At 33.9% G+C, this 18,852-nt stretch overlaps 2 protein-coding genes across 2 annotated transcripts; both read right to left on the reverse strand.

Annotated features, from left to right (window-relative positions):
• Positions 1-245: 245 nt before the first annotated feature.
• Positions 246-5,897, reverse strand: LOC25496028 (ABC transporter C family member 10). The gene is made up of 11 exons (XM_013596295.3): positions 4,191-5,897; positions 3,629-3,949; positions 3,460-3,546; positions 2,776-3,360; positions 2,532-2,696; positions 2,054-2,348; positions 1,696-1,910; positions 1,296-1,601; positions 1,160-1,223; positions 835-1,074; positions 246-563 (listed from the first exon to the last, which is right to left on the reverse strand). The coding sequence occupies exons 1-11, from the start codon at positions 5,676-5,678 to the stop codon at positions 451-453; spliced, it is 3,879 nt and encodes a 1,292-aa protein (XP_013451749.1). The 5' UTR covers positions 5,679-5,897; the 3' UTR covers positions 246-450.
• Positions 5,898-12,491: 6,594 nt separating this feature from the next.
• On the reverse strand, positions 12,492-15,601 carry LOC25496029 (phosphatidylinositol/phosphatidylcholine transfer protein SFH11). The gene is made up of 9 exons (XM_039826675.1): positions 15,555-15,601; positions 15,372-15,447; positions 15,039-15,157; positions 14,697-14,963; positions 14,581-14,609; positions 14,213-14,317; positions 14,033-14,096; positions 13,174-13,279; positions 12,492-13,070 (listed from the first exon to the last, which is right to left on the reverse strand). The coding sequence occupies exons 3-7, from the start codon at positions 15,084-15,086 to the stop codon at positions 14,042-14,044; spliced, it is 504 nt and encodes a 167-aa protein (XP_039682609.1). The 5' UTR covers positions 15,087-15,157; positions 15,372-15,447; positions 15,555-15,601; the 3' UTR covers positions 12,492-13,070; positions 13,174-13,279; positions 14,033-14,041.
• Positions 15,602-18,852: the final 3,251 nt, after the last annotated feature.

The following is an 18,852-nucleotide window of genomic DNA, read 5'->3' on the forward strand; positions in this document are numbered from 1 at the left end:
ACTCAAACACACAACTGTGAGGTCTTGGTTTTAATTAAGATGAAGACGTTCAGCCTAACAGTATAAGCATTGTCAGTTGTGCCCTTACAGTCACAAACGGAAAAATTTAGGTTTAGCTGGTCAAGCGGTGCTACCTCTGATGGTGATTTCAAAAACGGTTATATGATGGTAATGGGACTTGCATTGGTTCATCAAGAGCTTTTACTATATATTCTCTTTGTAACCCTCATAACCAAAAAAAAATCTTTCAATGAAGCTCATATATCATTCTAGAGATGGTACATTTGATCACCTTTTTTTATTTTTTTTTCAGTCCGCTCGTTTCTTTCTCATCTCTCAGGTATCACAACATAACACATTTTACATCCTACTAAGTTTCTGGACTTATTGCTTGTACAAGAGAGGAAAAAAGACAAAATATTGCTGGAATAAATGAAATCATTGCTCGCATTAATTCGATTCTGCAGACTGAGAATTTGACCAGTATTCCTTGACAAGCTTCCTGAACAATGATTCTTCTCTCTTCATCAAGTTCGTTGGCTCGTCATACTCCGCTAGTTTTCCTGAAAGTACAGTCAGAGACTTTCATTCCTTTGAAGAAATCAAGTAAGTGAAAACATATTCCTAACCTTTTCTTTTTCATGATTTCAAATGTGAAAGTCAAGTACCATACATTTTACATGTTATCATTTATGTGATATACAAGATATTTTATGCACTTTACACTCTTACATTTTCCACACATATCAACAGAAAAATATTTGTTTATGGATTAGTCTGAAAGTGTTTGTTATATGAGATAAATAGACAAAAAAACTGAAGAAAAGAACTCACCATCACTTATAGCAAGAACCATAGTGCAATCCATTACAGTTGGTATCCTGTGTGCTACTGTGATCACCGTACAATCTGCAAACTCAGCCCTAATGGTTTTCTGCAGAATAAGATCAGTAGAATTATCAATTGAAGCAGTTGCTTCGTCCAACACCAATATCCTACTTCGCCTCAAAAGTACACGCCCCAAACAAAATAACTGCCTTTGTCCCATGCTCCAATTTGATCCATCTTCAACAACTGGGAAACAAATTTCACGGCTCATTACTAACTCGGAGAAAATGATTTTCCATCATAGCTATAACATTGAAACTTGAAAGTGTACCTGATGAGTTTAAACCCTCTTCTTTTCCTTGGACAACTTCTCGCAACTGACACTTCCCAAGAACCTTCGTATTGAGCAATAATTAGTTTACATTTTCTAGTAAAAGGCAATATTAATGAATTTCATCATATTTTACCTCCCATATCTCTTGATCAGTGTGTTGAGATAAAGGGTCCAAATTATATCTTACTGTCCCATTAAAAAGGGTAGGCTCCTGAGGTATAATACCAAAACGTGACCTCAAATCATGAAGACCAATAGATGATATGTCTATTCCATCGACTATAATTTTTCCTCCTGCTGGTTCCACAAGACGAAATAAAGCACTGATAAGAGTGGATTTCCCGCTGCCTGTTCTTCCGACGATACCAATCTTGTGCCCTGCTTTGAATGTGCATGTGATCCCGTGAAGTACTAGTGGTCCGTCAGGTCTGTAACGAATCTGACATGGTATGAACAAACTCATTATGTGGTTCATTTAAGCTGCATTTTCTCTGAATATCATGTGTCACATTTTGAAAATAAGTAAAAACTACCTTCAAGTCATTTATTTCTACTTTGCCAGCAACTGGCCAATTCGAAGGAGAACGATTTTCTTCTACTATTTCTTCCGCTTCACTTTCTATATGCATATATTGATTTAGCCTCTCTACTGATATTATGTTATTTGCAAGAGTGCATTGATTTTGAATTGAAAATATTAAGGCACCGTTTAGTGAAAGGCCATAAGTTAGAGCCATGCCAATAATTCCTGGAATGAAGGGTGATGGAGTTTAGAAACTTGAATCAAAATAGACGATGTTATTGTTTTACGGTAAACAACAATAATAATTTGAGAGTAATTAGAGTACTCAAAGAGTTTCATTTCAGAGATGACAATTGCCATATTCTTACCTGAGGTGAAAGTTCCAGAGGGTAGCATAACTATGCAAAGTGCTGCAGCAGTGAGAACGACTGCACTGATTGTTTCTAACCGTTGGATCAACCACTCATTTGAAGCAAAACTATGGAAAAAAGCACTAGCATTTAAATCAATTAGACAAAGGTTCTTCTCAAAAGAATGAGCCTCCTCCTTAAAAGCCCTTATTGTCATAGCTCCAGCAACAGTTTCAGCTACATGATTAGCTATAGAGGATTTTGTTGTGCCATTTATCCTCATTACTTCTTTTGCTACCGCAAAGTAGTATCGCTGCTTAAACACAAAAAATACCTTACTATATTTCCTTTCCAACTATAAAATGTTTAGTAAAGAAGATACCTAAAAAAGCTGAAAAATAGTAAAGAATTTTAATCATACTTACAAAGGATTTTATGGGTTTCTAAATATTATTTCACAATTACAATGTTACTCAAAGAAGAATCTGTTCATTACCTGCAAGTAAATTGCAACATAAACCATTGGAATAGCAAGAACCAAGACTTGCCAAGTGACAACTGCCAAAACTGTTAGACTGGAATAAAATACTAGAGTTCCTGCCACAGCAAAAGTGAGGCTGAATGGGATGTCAGTATCCATAATGCTCAGATCAGATGAGACCTAAACAATGAAACCGGTTAAAAGACTATTTATTTCGATACATTTCGTAGGAAGGAAAGTAATTGTTTATTAAACTCACCCTACTAAGTATCCTTCCTGATGGTGTAGAATCATAAAAGGACATGGGTGCACGAAAGAGGGAGTTCATCAACAGTGAAAATAAATTCTTCGATGATTGAAGACCCAAAGCAACCAAAAGTAGACTTCTGATCAGTAAGAAAAATGTTGAAGAAACACCGATAAGGAAATAAACTAAAATCAATTGCAACGTGCTGACACGGGGATTGTCAACATTAGCCGCCAACCATGAGTTTTGAAATATTTGACAGACAACAAAAATAAGGTGACAAAGGGACGCCACAACAAAGTATATATAGCCTTTCATCTGATTCATATATTGTAAATACGGCCTCAATCCTAAGTCTCCTCTTTCTCTTTCTTCTTGCTTGATTAATTGTTTTCCATTTGGTGCTGCAAATCGCTTCTCCACTAAAGCTTGTGTAATCTTTATAGAAGTTGAATGTCTCTGTGAAAAATTAGCATTCAGAAGCTGGTCAGAACCAGCGGTGTTTTTGTGAGCACCGACAAGGCCTTGGAATTCTGTACTTGAGGTCAGTAGATCGTGATATGAACCAGCTTGTAGGATTACGCCATCTGACATCAACTATAAATAAATATTATTAATAATTGATCTAAATGTTATAGGAGTGTGTTTCAGTCTCAATTTAATAATTATAGATGTAAAAACTGGAGTACTCCTTACCAAAATGTAATCAAATGCTGGGAGGAAGTCGACTTGATGAGTCACAAGTAAGATAGTTTTCCCTTTGAGTCCTTCCATGATGTATTCCTGCCAATATCAAAGTGTCTTGCGTTCAATAAAAAATATTATACTAGAAATGTAAAAGTATTATGTCAAAAGATGTCATTACATTGAACAATTTTTTTGCAGTATGCGCATCAACAGCACTAAATGGATCATCCAATAGATATAAATCAGCATTTTGATAGAGAGCACGAGCAAGTTGAATTCGTTGTTTTTGACCTCCACTTAAATTAACTCCTCTCTCACCTATTTCAGTGAGGTCACCATAGGGAAACAACTCGAGGTCCTTTACCAATGAAGACCTTCGAAGTGTTTCTTGATATCTTTGATCATCCAATTCGGATCCAAATAAAATATTTTCCCGTATTGTACCTGTTTGTATCCATGATGTTTGAGAAACATATGCAAACTTCCCGTGAACTTCAATCTGTAATTCAGAATGGAGAATCAAAGTCCCATTAATATGATACTTGAAATAAAGGACTCGTAAAATTCACTACGGTAAAGCTGAATTTATATGATAGGACATCATGGTGTATTTGTGGGAAAAGACATCTATTGTGTTGAATTTGGGACATCAAAACAGGAATATTATTTAAATTATAACCAATAAGAGATTACACGATTTAGTAGTTTATTGTATGATCGGTATGGGAATAAAAACTTACATCTCCTTTTGTGTTAGAAATTTCTCCAAGAATTGTTGCTAAGATGGTTGATTTTCCTGAGCCAACTTCGCCACAAATAGCCACCCTTTGTCCATGTTTAACGTCCAAATTTATGCTTCTTAGTGTTGGCTTTATTGCATTACTTTCCCATGAAAAGTCAGCCGATTCGATAAAGACTGAGCCTTTAAGGTTATCATTTAAGCATCGGTTCTTAAAATTTTCACTTTGCAGTTCTTGTGCTTGGAGAAAATTAACAATCCTAGCAAATGCAACTTTTGCTTGAATAATCACCGCAATAACATCTGGAATACCTGTAATAGGATCTTGAACAAGGCGTAATGTTGCCACAAAAGTGAAAACATTACTTGCATGCAAAGGAACTTTCAAGAAGTAACAGACCAGAAAAGAAGCCGAAGACACCAACATCGGTGAGCTCCAAAAAAGAAAGACAAGGTATGTTCTTCTTAATTGCACTGCAGATAACAACTTGAGTTCCACATTTCTTAGGTAATATATGGAATTTTTAAAATGGGTTTCCCATGCATATAGCTTCAACACTTTCATATTCACAAGAGCCTCAGAACTCGCTTTTAATCTCTCATCTTGCGCCACCATTAGTTTGCTCTGAAACTTGTGTTGTAGCTTTGCTAGCGGAGTGTTGCAAAGCACGGTGAGAATTATCACTACCAGTGAAGCTACGGTTGCAAGTCCGATTGCACGAAAAAGAATCACTAATGCAATACACAGTTGAAGAATTGTTGTCCAAGTCTTGTGAAACCAAAATGGAAATTCTCCAATTCTATAAGCATCCACAGTCATATAATTCATTATCTCGCCACTAGAGTGAACTAATCTAGCAGAGTTGGATAGCCTTAATATTTTTTTATGAATGGCTGCAGTAAGTAGTGATCTGACCTTCATCCCTATAAGCCTACTACGGAAATACCATTGTCGTTGCGATAAGGATTCTAGGATCTTTATAAAGAAAAGTGATATTGCCAATACATAACCTTCATATTCAAAACTTTTATTGCCTTCAGCAACCAATATAAACTCATTCAGAAGTAAAGGACCAGAAGATAGAGTGAGTACCTTGAGCAAAGCAAAGAATCCGGTTATCAAAATCTCTCTTTGGTGGCACGCAATTATTGTCCATAAAACGGACGAATGTGATGATGGTTCATGTTGATTTTGTTTGTTTAACTGTTCTACAAATGAAAAATAACAAGTTTCTGCTCGCTCGGACTCTCTTAAACCTGGGATTTCCTCATCGAGAAGCGTCTTTTCTTGACCCCTTTTCATTAATGGATTCAACCACCAAAACCAAATCTTACTAATGAATCCAGATTTAGAAAATGGAGTTACATTGCTAACAGAATCAACTTCATTGAACTGACCATTTAAAGGAGCACAAAGGCTCTCACCAATTTCTTTGTCATTCTCATAAGAACCATAGTTCCCACAAATCATGCTCCAAAAATTGGCCATCTTCTTTTTAAGGTTATCTTTATCGTATAATCTGTGTAATAAAATGAAGAAAGAAAAAAAATGTAATCATGTATTTGCTTTTGAGAAAACTATCTTCTAAAACCAATGCATTATGAATCTCACATTTGATTATTTTATAAAAATGGATAGAATTATTATTCTGTTCATCAGTATCATAAATACTTTAAAAATGATAAACCACTAGGGTTGGCCTGATGGTTGACGTGGAATCTTGAAGTGTGCTCCTCTCAAGTATCAGCTTTTTATTCAAATATCATTTAGAAACTGAATGATACTTTAAGGGTGCGTTTGATTTGCTAAAAAAATAAAGACAAGACAAAACAATTCCAGTTGTTCAGTGTTTGATTTGTAAAACTGTTTCAGGTACAGGACAAACTGGAGGCAAAGGACAGGACAAAAACTGATATTTTTGTCTCTCACCAAACCATAACACAACTTTTTATCCCACGTACAAGCTTTGTAAAATACCTAAATGGCATCTCGTCCCCCAAAAATCGTATAAAACAAAAAAATTATTCAATGCTATAGAAATTTGTCATGTGCTATTTTACCTTTTGTTGTGTTGTTCTGTCTTGTATTGTTATGTCCAATACTTACTGTTTTGCAACAAGGGTCGAGGCACTCTTTAAGCATTCTAAAAGAAGAAATTATTATTCATTAAAAAAGTCAAAAATTTCAATTTCCAACGCATTAATTACATTAATTTTCAATAAAAGTTACGTCTTAAAGGTTTTAAAAGAGTACCCCGAAGACAATCGTTAACATTTCCCTAATATCATTTGGTTGATTTAGAAAGAGAGATGCTGATAGAAAATTACAAGACAGAATAATAAGGTAGACAGAATTAAATTATATTAAGGGTCTTTCTAAAACTTGAAGGATATGACAGTACAAGACTTATCTATCTTATTATTCTGTCCTTGAAGGATATGCCTCACGTTATAGAAAACTTGAAGGATATAATAAGACCCTTAATATAATTTAATTCTCATCGGGCATAGGAAACTATAACGTGACTGAATAGAAAAATAAGTACAAATCTGTGAGTGGAATTTCATTTTAATAAACTACAAGAATGCAAGGAACGTGTCAGATATTAAACCAATAAAATTAGCAAGTTTCACGTAAATCTTTTTCTAGAAAGAAACAAAAACTGCATGTGCTTGTTTCTTTGTATGTTGTTTGTTTTCTATGTACATAAACTCATTCCAACGAAGCGTTGCTCTTCGTCAAGAACTGAATCATCTTTTTCAATGAAATTGTTGTGTGGTTGCGGAAGACTTGCTGTTAAATCTCTATTGTGGATAGTTACTGTCGGTTAGGTCTCTGACATTAAATACTTACTGTTAGGGTGATAGTAGATTGCTGGAAAAAAAAAATTAGGATGAAAAAAAGAAATCAAAGTAGAAGCTGCATCTACATTTGGTCTCTAAAGATAAAGGTAGATTAAAATAGATTAAATGCTGTATCACTGAACGCAAAAGACCATTCACACCCAACATTCCCAAGAGAAGCCATAAATGTGGAAAATGGGTGGGACATTGCAAACCAATATAGGCTTTAAGAAATTAATGGCATAAGCGTAGTACTACCTCCATTCATTTTTAATTGTTACTTTTTGATATTTTACACAAACCAAGACAATCAATAAATATTACTACTTTTGATACAATTGTTTTTACTTTTACTATAATGACCTTATTAATTTAATATTTCATTTCATATGTTTCTCTCTGCAATAAATATCTAAGAGTAATATTGGTAAAATAACATTTAATGTTGCATTGAACTTTGAAGTGACAGTTAAATAGGAACAAAAAATTTCTTTAAAAGTTACAATAAAAAGGAACGGAGGGAGTACAAAATTAGGCAGTCAGAGAAAATTAGTGAGTTTGAACGGCATAAGAGCACAGTACGTAAGTAAGGTTTTGGAATTAGAATATTTTGACTCATAAGAGCACAGTCCAATTAACTATCAATAATAATTTGAAAATGTCTCACATCGGATAATATGAAGAAATGTCTTGTTAACTTGTGCCTTAAGGATACAAGTTAAAGATCTATTAAAGGAAAAATAATTCCACTTTTAGTTTCTAGGGCACAAGTTAACATTTCCTTATGAAGAAATATGCAAAGGATTGATCATATAAATAAAACTCTTGTGTGTTAGTATTTCTAACACCAATAGTTAGCGGGTTTTCCTATAGCTAGCATTACCTCTACTATTCGTATTTGTAATCTTGTATTTATTAATGACATTATTCAATTCCTTTCTTTCAGTTCTCTATATGGTATCAGACTGAAACGGTCTAGCCCCCTCACCTTGGCAATGTAACCAAACTTCTTCCCACGAATTACCTTAATTGGCAACTTCAGGTTGAAGCATACCAAATTACTTCCCACTAATTACCTTAATTGGCAACTCTAGGTTGAAGCTTTCCTTGATGGTTATGATCTCCTTAAATATCTAGATGGATCGTTACCGGCGTCGTCCAAAACGATCACCACCACTACCGAGACTCTAGTGACAACAAAAATCCTGCCTATCAAACATGGCGACGACAGGATCGCCTCATCTATGGAGCCCTCCTCACCACCCTCTCAAATGAGGTTGCCTCCCTGATGTCCCAAACAAAGACCTCATAGGGTCTTTGGACCCTCCTCAAGAACACCTATGCCAAGGCTTCTAGTAGCCATCTCAAGCAACTAAAGGAGCGCCTCCAGGCAACATTTAATTACGGTACTCAATCCATCACCTATATGCACTGCTTGTAGCAAACAGGCGATCTCCTTGCCTCGCTTGGATCACCTGTCTCCATTGAAGACATGATTGATTATATACTATGCGGCCTCGATGACGCTATCGTGCTGTCATTGACGGAGTGAATGCAAGGGATAATTCAATTACCTTTGATGACCATCTTGATAAGCTTCTCATCTAGGAACTATCGATCGCCACTGTTCAACAATAGACCCTGCAGAGGTATCCACACTCATCGCCACACTCGCTGCTCTCTTTTCTTTGAAAGACCTTTGATGTCTTAATTATTTCTCGGGGGTTGAAGTGATTCCCTCTACTTCGGGTATATTCCTTTCCCAAAGGAAATATATCACTGGTCTACTACATAAATCAGGCATAGCAGATACGAAATCAGCATCCACTCCATTGTCTGCCACGAATAAGTTACTTAAGGATTCCAGAGATCTCCTACCATCCCCAACCGAGTATCGAGCGTTCGTTGGAAGCCTCCAATACTTGAGCCTTACTCCCCTAGAAAAAGGCTTCTTCATCTCAACGACAGCCCCACTAAATATCCACGCCTACTCAGATGCAGACTGGGCATGCGGTAAGGATGATTATATCTCCACCACTAGTTATCTGTTATATCTTGGCAGCACACCCATCTCTTGGAGCTCTCGAAAACAACGTTTTGTTGCTCGATCTTCCACAGAAGCAGAGTATAAAGCCTTAGCTGACATGACGAGTGAGCTGATATGGGTCCTTTCCTTATTCACTGAACTTGGCCACACTCCAACAGCCATTCCAAACATCTATTGTGGCAACCTCGATGCTACCTACCTTAGTGTTAATCCTGTATTTTACTCTCGGATGAAATATATAGCCTTAGCCTATCATTTTGTCCGAAAAAATGTTCAACATGGCAAGTTTCGACTATCCTTTCTTTCTGCCGATGATCAACTTGCTGATATTCTAACCAAATCCCTGTTTTGTCCTAGGTTCTATTACTTATTGTCCAAGTTGCATCTCTCTTTCAAACCATACAACTTGCGGGAGGATATCAATAATAATGAGAAAATGTCCCACATCGGATAATATGAAGAAATATGCAAAGGCTTGGTCATGTAAATAAAACTCTTGTGTGTTAGTATTTCTAACACCAATAGTGGATTTTGCTATAGTTAGCATTACCTCTACTATTCAGTATTTGTAATATGTATTTATCAATTACATTATTCAATTCCTTTCTTTCTGTTCTCTATATTAACAACCGTAAAAATTACAAAAATAAAAAAGTGTATAAAAGTAAAGGGAGGTGGTTTAGGCGAACTAATTGGAGCTTTGTGAGAAAAATCATGGTTGCAAATTATTGTCTCTTAATATATTAAGGATATATCTCATCATTTATCTTTATATATTAGTAAAAAAAATATGATCAAAGTTTGTAATGTGATGAATGGTGCGCATAATCAAGTAGATTACTCATTTTTAAACCGTGGAAGTACCATTGGAGGCAATGGTTGAGTTTTTAAAGAGTATGTATTCCATTCATGGAGGCAAATACAATTGAATACCAGAGCTTTACTAATCTCCATATTTCATCTGAATGGGAACACATCACACACAACCTTATTTTCACAAAACACCTCAATAAAAAGGAGATTGAGTAGTTCAACTTATTTGAATTAAGGGTTAAGAACCTGAAGATCTTGAATTTAAACCTAGACAAAAAGTACTTTGAATGTATTGTTAGTTAAATTCTTGCATTGGTGTATAAATTAGTCATGGGGTTAGAAGAGGCCGATGAATTATAACATTAGTACATTATTAGTGTCATAATTATAATAATTTTATCAATTTAATCTTATCTAATAATGTGTTTAAAATTATCCCAAGAACAAATTAGTGAAAAATATTAACTTAAAATTGAAGCACAGAGTATTAATTAGAACGTAGAATTGAAAATAAGTGAGTAATGTTATATTTAAAATAGAAAGTGATACTCATTTTGGGATTATTTATTTTTACATATATGAAATTCATAATAAGATAGAAGAAGGAGTAGTTTCTAATAGTATAGCCCACACCATTAAGTTGATTTTAAGAAAAATAAAAAGATTTAAGACCATAACAAAAAAAAATTTAAAAAAATAAAATAGAAGAAATGGCTGTGTACCTTATAAGGTGGACAGTTTACTTTATGTATCACTGCAACGAGACAAGATTATTGCAGGAAACATCAAATGGAGTCAATCAACAAGTACAGGTAACTAGCTTTTTTATCAGATTTTCAATGGTACTCTAAAGAACATTTGATTATTATAAAACGAAATTGGCACATAGAAATGAAATTGAACAGTTGAAATAGAAAACTTGAGGGATACAAAGAACCTTAATATACTTTAACTCTAATGGGAGTGTATGAAAAGAAAAAGAAGAATAAGAAAGAATTAATCTAGTACGTCTTCTTCAGGGTCGTTCCTAGAGTTTTAGAAGTCTTAGACATAATATGAGTAAAAGACCCATTACATAATACATCGTAAAATTTGTTAGCTCATTGTTGTGATTTTATTAACTCTTCATTTCATTTTTTTCCCTTTTCCTCTACCAAATAAAAGTTTTTTAAGGAACATCTGAAAATAAATCTATTACTTTATAGACACTAAACAAAATAAAATATCGTAGAAGTATAGAACAATAGCACATGCGAAGTATACTGAAATATTAACACCTAAGAATAATAACACCAAAAAAGTAGAAGTATATCAACACGTAATTAACTAAATTTTAAAGTTTTAGATGCAAAATTCTCCAATGTTAAACTCCTAACAACAATAATACTTGATACAAAATTATTGTTAGACTTTTTTGAGGAATCTTAGACAGAGTAACTCCATAATATACTAGAAGTACATCATTACTCTTTTTATATGCTATAAGTATCTCTAACAAGTTCATTATGATGATACATGAATGTGTCTAGCATGATCTTGCATTATCAAATTCAACTATGCAATCCTTTCAATCAATTCAAGAAAGTTGACATTATTATATTGATGTGATTTATTTGTTTGAAACCTTTGAAAGATAAGATTAAGATTAATTTTTCTAGTAGGTTCATTTTCAACTAAAATATAATTTGTTTTGTTATGAAAATTATTCCAATTTATTGGATAATAAATATCACCAATATTTTTAATATTAGTGAAGCACATTATTAGGAAAAAAGGGCCCAAAAAAATATTACTAATTTCTTGGATAATAATTTTTTTGACACATCATTAAGAACAACCAATTTTTTATATAGGGAGGGTGTATATAGAAATCTTTGTGTTATATGAGGGTACATATAGCAAATTGCGCCAAAAGGGCCAAAAACATTAACAGACTTTAGCCCAACCCTTCGTTGTGTCAATGTATGTGGCCTTTATGTGAACTTTTCTGTATATACATCCCATAAACGAAATATTTCTAAATACCCCCCTCCATAAAAAAAATTTGGCACCCTTCCGCCAAGGGTCTTAGGCCGGCCCCGGTCTTCTTCAATTATTAGATTAATATTGTTATAACGGGACGCGATAATAATGATAATAATAGTAAAAGACAAATGAAAAACGACACAAGATTTAACGTGGTATGCATCAATGTGCTGACTAATCCACGAGCAAAGCCGCTGAAAAAAATTCCACTATAATCAATGATTACATATACTGAATAGTATAGGTAATACCTGCTATAGTAAAACCACTAACTATTGTTGCAAGAAATTACTAACACACAAAACTTTTATTTATATATATGGTTAAGTCTAGGCATATTTCTTCATATTATTCGATGAAAAACATTTTCCTAACACTAATTCAAATCATATTTCAAAAAATATAGCATTTGTTATGGTTAAAAATTTAATGAATGAAACTAGTTACAAACCCGTGCTTCGCACGGGTTGAATTACGTACTTTTTTAAAAAAATTACTCTAAAGGAGAGATGTTCAAATTACAGAACATATTATCATTCGTCGTAAATTTGAGAACTTCTAAAAGATTAGAAATTTTCTTAAAGCAAGATTATTTCTACGAACCACCTCAACAAACAACATTGTAGGAGGAACACCTAAATCAAATAGCAGCTTGTCGTCATACAATACATGTCAGCATACAACTGCCAAAGGATTAGAACTTTTCTTAAAGCAAGATTATTTCTACGAACCACCTCAACAAACAACATTGTAGGAAAGACACCCAAATCAAATAGCTACTTGTCGTCCTCTTGTAGGTGATTGTCCCTAACAAACTGGAACCAACCTCCTCCCAAGGATTTTTCAGCCTTGTTACGCTCAGCGGTAATGAGGCGGAAATCATATTCCTGACCGGTAAGCACATCAAGCAACCGCATTGTCTTCTTGTTTCTATGTCACTTGAGAATTGAGATAGTGGTTCAAAGATCGAATCCTTGAGGATTTAGATAGTCATGTCAAGGCCTTTTAGAGGGATGGTAACGGGTTTAGTGACATGAGTCTTATACTTCCACGGCTTGGATTCTCCATTCACAAAATCATAGTAACCTCCCAGTAGTGCTAAGTTCTTGTTCCTTATTTATCTATCAACATATGGATATGTCTTCAGGTTTCCTGTATATATAAAGTGGTGACGAAATAATATTTAAATTTTTGAAGTATGTATGGTTGCTGAATGAAAATTAAAGCATATATAATTGCAACTTAATTAGCTAACCATTTCACAGAATTTGCATTGTTCTTTGAAATCATTGCATTCATGTTCTTTTAGAACCTTGACTTTGGAAGATAACCCAATTTTCACCCAATCATCTATGAAGTCACTGCATAATTATTCAATTAAACCATAAAAACTGTAAATATTAACAATTTTATAATAACATAATAACTATTGTCATTTCATACATAATGTACTGCAACACACATATAGATGATGCCATGTAGCCAACAACCTATTTAAGGTTGATTATAAAAAAAGGGTTGGATTATTAAATCCAAACCACATTTCAAACACATTGTCATTGAAATATTATACAAAATATACACTGCCAATATAAACACTAAACATAAGAAGCTTAATTAAAATCCACCCAAAGTGAATATTTTCCCTGTTTCCAACTTACAACTTCCAAAATACTTGAACCCCTCCTCAAGCAAGATCATTGTTGTGTCGTCTCCATTGTTAAATAAGGCATCATACACATTATTAATTTATAGGCTATAACTGTGCAATTGGAATCCATTGTTAAAAAAGATACACCAATCTGTCAAAATAAATTGTTACAACAATTCAACACTTGAATGAAATCAAGTTCACTTCCTAGCTTTGAAATCAAGAGTGAAATCACAATGGCATACATCCCAAAAAAACCATTGTCCACAATAAAAAAATAAACAATTTTAAAGCATGGCAACAAACAACAGGAACATAGTTTTTGGTATGTCACATGTAATTTTGAATTTTGTATACTAGGTTAAAGTTGTGATTGAAATAGCCCTTAACTACATTGCATTAAAGTACAAAAGTGGGAGAGAGATTTGAGATGTTGAAGAGAGATTCTCTTAAGGAAGTTCACCTTGCTGTGTCAAGAGCAATCTTCATTCTCATATGCCAAGTCAATCCTGAGCCATGAGATTTTCCTTCAACGTAAAATTTTGCACAAGAAAAATGTAACTGAGTTTAGAATGTTATTTAACTGAGAGTTGTAAATGTCTTCTACTATGTAATAGAGCTTCCAAGGGAAATTAACTCATACACAATAAATCTCATGTCTCCATTAATGCTACAACCGAGTAAAGAAATTATATTTGGATGCTGAATTTTACTCAATAAATCCACCTCATTCTGCAAATTCATCCCACTATTAAAGGGAAAATTAGTATCAGTATCACAAAAGGAAACATAAAAACAAATGATTCATTATCAAATGCTACACTTTCAATTCATAGCAGACATGTATATCCAAATCATCTGCTACAGTAAAAATTTAAGAATCTGTCTAACTTAATCACACATTAATAGCATACGTGTATAACCAAATCATCTGCTCATGAGCTATGATCAACAAAAAGTACCTCAGGATAATAATTGCTATCAATCTTCTGAATTTCCATGAAGATTTACCTTGCAGGCTCTGAGAAATTAGACATTCCCTAGAAGAATAATACAATCACATAACAAAATCAGCATTATTAGACCATATAGTAAATTATGAAACACTATATGAAAAATTTGCTTACTACTCCATTGCCATCCAAGATACTTGTGGTGGATGCTATGTGTCTTTTGGCTGCTAATGAACATGCAGGGTATCTTACTCTTAGGGTTTTCTCTTGTTCTGACACATGATGCTTGATAAGCCTTTCTTGTGTGGTTATTTGCCACAGTTTGTTAACATCTATCATCCCAATTCTCTCGATATACACAGACCTGCCACATTTATCAACCCCATGGAATCCATGAGGATAGCATTTTTTCACTTCTGTGTATTCTGGAAATTTGAATTCCTGATTATGTACCAAAAAATGAATGACATTGAAAAAACAAATTAAAACTCACAAATGACTGATATCGAATAGTACCTGTCCTGTCGCTGTATACAGTCTGTTATACCAACCATCTGTTAACATCCCAATAGCTGAATATAGATGTTTGCGACCCTCACCAGGACTTTGCAGCGTATACTCAATAAAATAAAATCCTGAACCGTTTTTTGGAGGCAAATTAATAATTAGAACGTCAAAATTCAATCCATAATTTCAGTTTTGAGAAGTCTCTCTCTGTCTCATTAAGCATACATTAGAACTATATATAACCTATAACATATTTTCTTTCCCTTATAGTTGCAACCTTATAACATGTACTGCAAAATAATGCAGCAACTTTCAATGACATTTAAGAGTAAAAGCATGCACCTTTAGATGATTTACAATCTATGAGTTTAGCAGCCACACCAGGTGGTTTTTTCCAGCTTCTGTCCAACCCACTAACCTGTCATATTCATATTAAGCAAAATAGGGTGAATATTAAGCATTAGCTGAAACTGAAAGTAAGAAAATCAGCAAACAATAGTTATGAATCTGATCAAGAAATGACACCAGAGTGTCATCAAATTCTTCAACTTTTCCGAATAATTCCTTCTTAAGTTAACACAAAATCAAACAATGATAGTTAAAAAAATTATCAAATTAGACTTCCAAATTAGAACTGCACATTATAGATTCTTGGATCATAGAATTACCGGAATCTAATAACGGAGAAGGCATAGAGGAGGTCGTCGCATGACTATTTTTAGAGCTACTACCCGCTTCCTTCTTACCAACAGTTTTGGTGGTAGTTGCTTTCTTCTTAAAAGAGACAGATTGAGGAAATAATTAACTGCCCAGAAGAGCACCTGGAGAAGAAAATTTAAAAGAAGACAACATTGTTTCAGAAGAGAAATCAAAGTTATAAACTTTAATTTGAAAATTAGAACTACTCATTATCCATTCTTGGATTTTAGAGTTACCTGAATCTAATGACAAAGAAGGCTTAGAGGAGCTAGTTCCATGGCTAATTTTAGAGTCACTACCGGCTTAAATTACATAAATCTATCTATAACATTAAATCACCAACTTCTACTCTTATTGATATCAACAACACCTCAGTTTGTGTAACAAAACTAAATTTTCATTTCGAGATCACGCCATTTAGCTTTGAAGTTTCAATTTCTAGTATCAATAACACCTAGGATAAGCAGGCTTCCAAATATTACACATGTAAGGAGAGGCTAGTTCACTACCTCAGAATAACATTCAAATAAAGATTTTGTTTTCGGTAAAATTTATTGACTGCAATCTTAAGTAACCTTTGCCACATGTAGTTTAAAATCAAAATAGAATATATCAAGAATTAGTGACTCTGCTGACTTTTTGCTATTCTCCTATGTTAGAAAGTGAAGTTTCACGTACCTAAAATGTTACCCACCTCTAAAAATTGTTTATTGAGTCGATCCCTCCTTAACTCTTCTCGGTCAGCCTTCTGTGTCTTTCTAGCAGGTGTAATTTCCATTGGTTCAACTTCAGACCTTTCCCAGTCAATACATAAGTTCCAAAAACGCAAAATAATTAAATCAATGAAAGATCATTTATTTCAGCCTTCAATAATAACAAAACCAAAATGACCAAAAAAAGAAAGAATAAAACTAATTTACTTCAACTCTTCAAGTATTATGAAGCCAATAATACCTAACTTCTCAGGAATCAAGTCTAATGGAACTTCTCAAGTTAAAATCTGATAGAATCATCGCTATTTAAATAATATAAAAATGTCTATTGTAGCCTAAGATCATTAAAATTTTGTTGCAATCATATGATAAGATAAACTCATAAAATTCATTGATTTGAATTGAATCAACTTATACAAAGCTTCTAAATTTCTCACAATGCACAATCAATGAACCACACAACACCTTGGGATTAACCAATTAAAATCAAAGTAATTTTGGGGCTTCAACTATCAAGATGAGAAAAAAGCTCAATTTTTTTAAAGGAATGAACAAAACCCATGTTAATTGAACGATAAAGACGGAAAATTCGAAGCAGAAAAACGCATTAAGACAACAAATTGAAGCCAAAATTGAAACTGCAATCACAAAATTAGGGCACAAAACTAATTCCAAATCAAATTATATTCAAATCAAACATAATCCTGATGAAATTCAACAACAATTTCACACCACAAGTGAAATATATGAATTCAAATTCAACAATTCAACATGAAACACCATAAGCCAAATCAAACAATAAACATCATAATTCATAAACATAAAATATGACCAAAAACTTGCAATAATTGAACTGCTGCGCCAGTAAAATATACCTTCAACCAAGATGGTGCTTTGAAGATCACAATATCAGACACATCAGGCTTTCTAAAGAAGAATGAAAACTGTTACACAAGATTGAAAAGGGTCTTCAGCTACAGTCACAAATTGTCCTGCTTCCTCCCTTTTCTGCCTTCACCAAAATACACATGAAAGCATGAAAAAAACCACAAACAGAAACCCAGAAAACGAAAATCAACCAAGAACAATAAAATTCTGAAAAATCTTTTTCTGAAAAAACTCTTTTCTGAAATCAATAAAATAAAATAAAATAAACCTTTTCTGAATACATGCAAGACCAAAAAATTTCTGGAAAGGGAAAAAATTCGACATCCAATTGAACATGCATTACACCGATTGAACAAACTACACCACTACAATAATACCGCGACGGAGGAGGAGCCAGCGCCGGCGGCGGAGGAACGACGACAACTGGGTAAGGGAGAAGTAGAGAGACGAGAGCTTCTCTCTCTTCCCTTTTTTTTTTTAAGCAAAAGTATAAAAAAATAGGAGAAAACTTAGGTACAATTCCTTAGATGCTTTTCGTATGGTTCTTAACTAAAAATATCATGATTTCCTCAAATCCATAATTTTCTCAAAGTTTGTTATATCAAAAAAATATGTATTTTTAGTTAAGAACCATACGAAAAGCATCTAAGGAATTGTACCTAAGTTTTCTCCAAAAAAATAATACTCCATTTGTCAAAAAAATAAAAATACTCCAATTGACGAAAATACCCCCATATTCCAATTACCAATGAGAATTGCTGTTCCCACATTATATAAAGTTGTGCCACACGAGTAAATGACGTTTTTACCCCTGCGGCAGTTAACTACCGAAGTTTAAAACCGGCTGCAGTTAACTCCCGAAAAAAGAAAAAAAAAAACCTCGGCACTTTACTGCCGAGGAACTCATCAATTATTTTTTTTATGTTTGGAAGAAGGAAAAGTGGGAAGCAATGAAGTCCTAAATATATATCAGGTAAAGTATGCAGATATCTCCCTTGTGACAAGCCAAAAGCCTCTTATGTTTATAATGGCATCAATAAATAACATATAGATTAGCTTACCCGTAATTAGAATTATTTCCTGTTGTACTCATGCCAAATTCGTGCATATTTGTCTTCCCTATGAATATGACACCACAACTAGGAGCCTTCTTTTTTATGCAGATACAGCTTCCCACTTTTCCTTCTTCTCAAACATAAAAAAAAATTGATGAGTTCCTCGGCAGTAAAGTGCCGAGGTTTTTTTTTTTTTCGTCGGCAGTTAACTGCCGAAGGAACTTCGGGAGTTAATTGCAGCCGATTCCAAACTTCGGTAGTTAACTGCCGCAGGGGTAAAAACGTCATTTACTCGTGTGGCACAGCCTTATGTAATGTGGGAACAGCAATTCTCATTACCAATTGACAAAGAGAATTGTTGTTCCCACATACAGTATGGCTGTGCCACACGAGTAAAATACCAAAATGCCCTTCGGCAGTTAACTGTCGAAGTTTTGAGTGAACCGGCGGTAGCAAACTACCGAGGAT

The sequence above is a fragment of the Medicago truncatula genome, chromosome 6 (genome assembly GCF_003473485.1).
Source record: "Medicago truncatula cultivar Jemalong A17 chromosome 6, MtrunA17r5.0-ANR, whole genome shotgun sequence".
NCBI classification, from domain to species: Eukaryota; Viridiplantae; Streptophyta; class Magnoliopsida; order Fabales; family Fabaceae; genus Medicago; species Medicago truncatula.

Excerpts from the sequence above, each read along its gene's own strand:
- LOC25496028 (XM_013596295.3), bottom strand. The coding sequence starts at position 5,678 with ATGGCCAATTTTTGGAGCATGATTTGTGGGAACTATGGTTCTTATGAG. Across the intron at positions 3,950-4,190 it reads TTTCTAACACAAAAGGAGAT|ATTGAAGTTCACGGGAAGTT; the intron begins GTAAGTTTTTAT and ends TCTGAATTACAG. Across the intron at positions 3,547-3,628 it reads CTGCAAAAAAATTGTTCAAT|GAATACATCATGGAAGGACT; the intron begins GTAATGACATCT and ends TGATATTGGCAG.
- LOC25496029 (XM_039826675.1), bottom strand. The coding sequence starts at position 15,086 with ATGTTAACAGATGGTTGGTATAACAGACTGTATACAGCGACAGGACAG. Across the intron at positions 14,318-14,580 it reads AATTTCTCAGAGCCTGCAAG|TGGGATGAATTTGCAGAATG; the intron begins GTAAATCTTCAT and ends TCCCTTTAATAG. Across the intron at positions 14,097-14,212 it reads GGAGACATGAGATTTATTGT|GAAAATCTCATGGCTCAGGA; the intron begins GTATGAGTTAAT and ends TTTACGTTGAAG.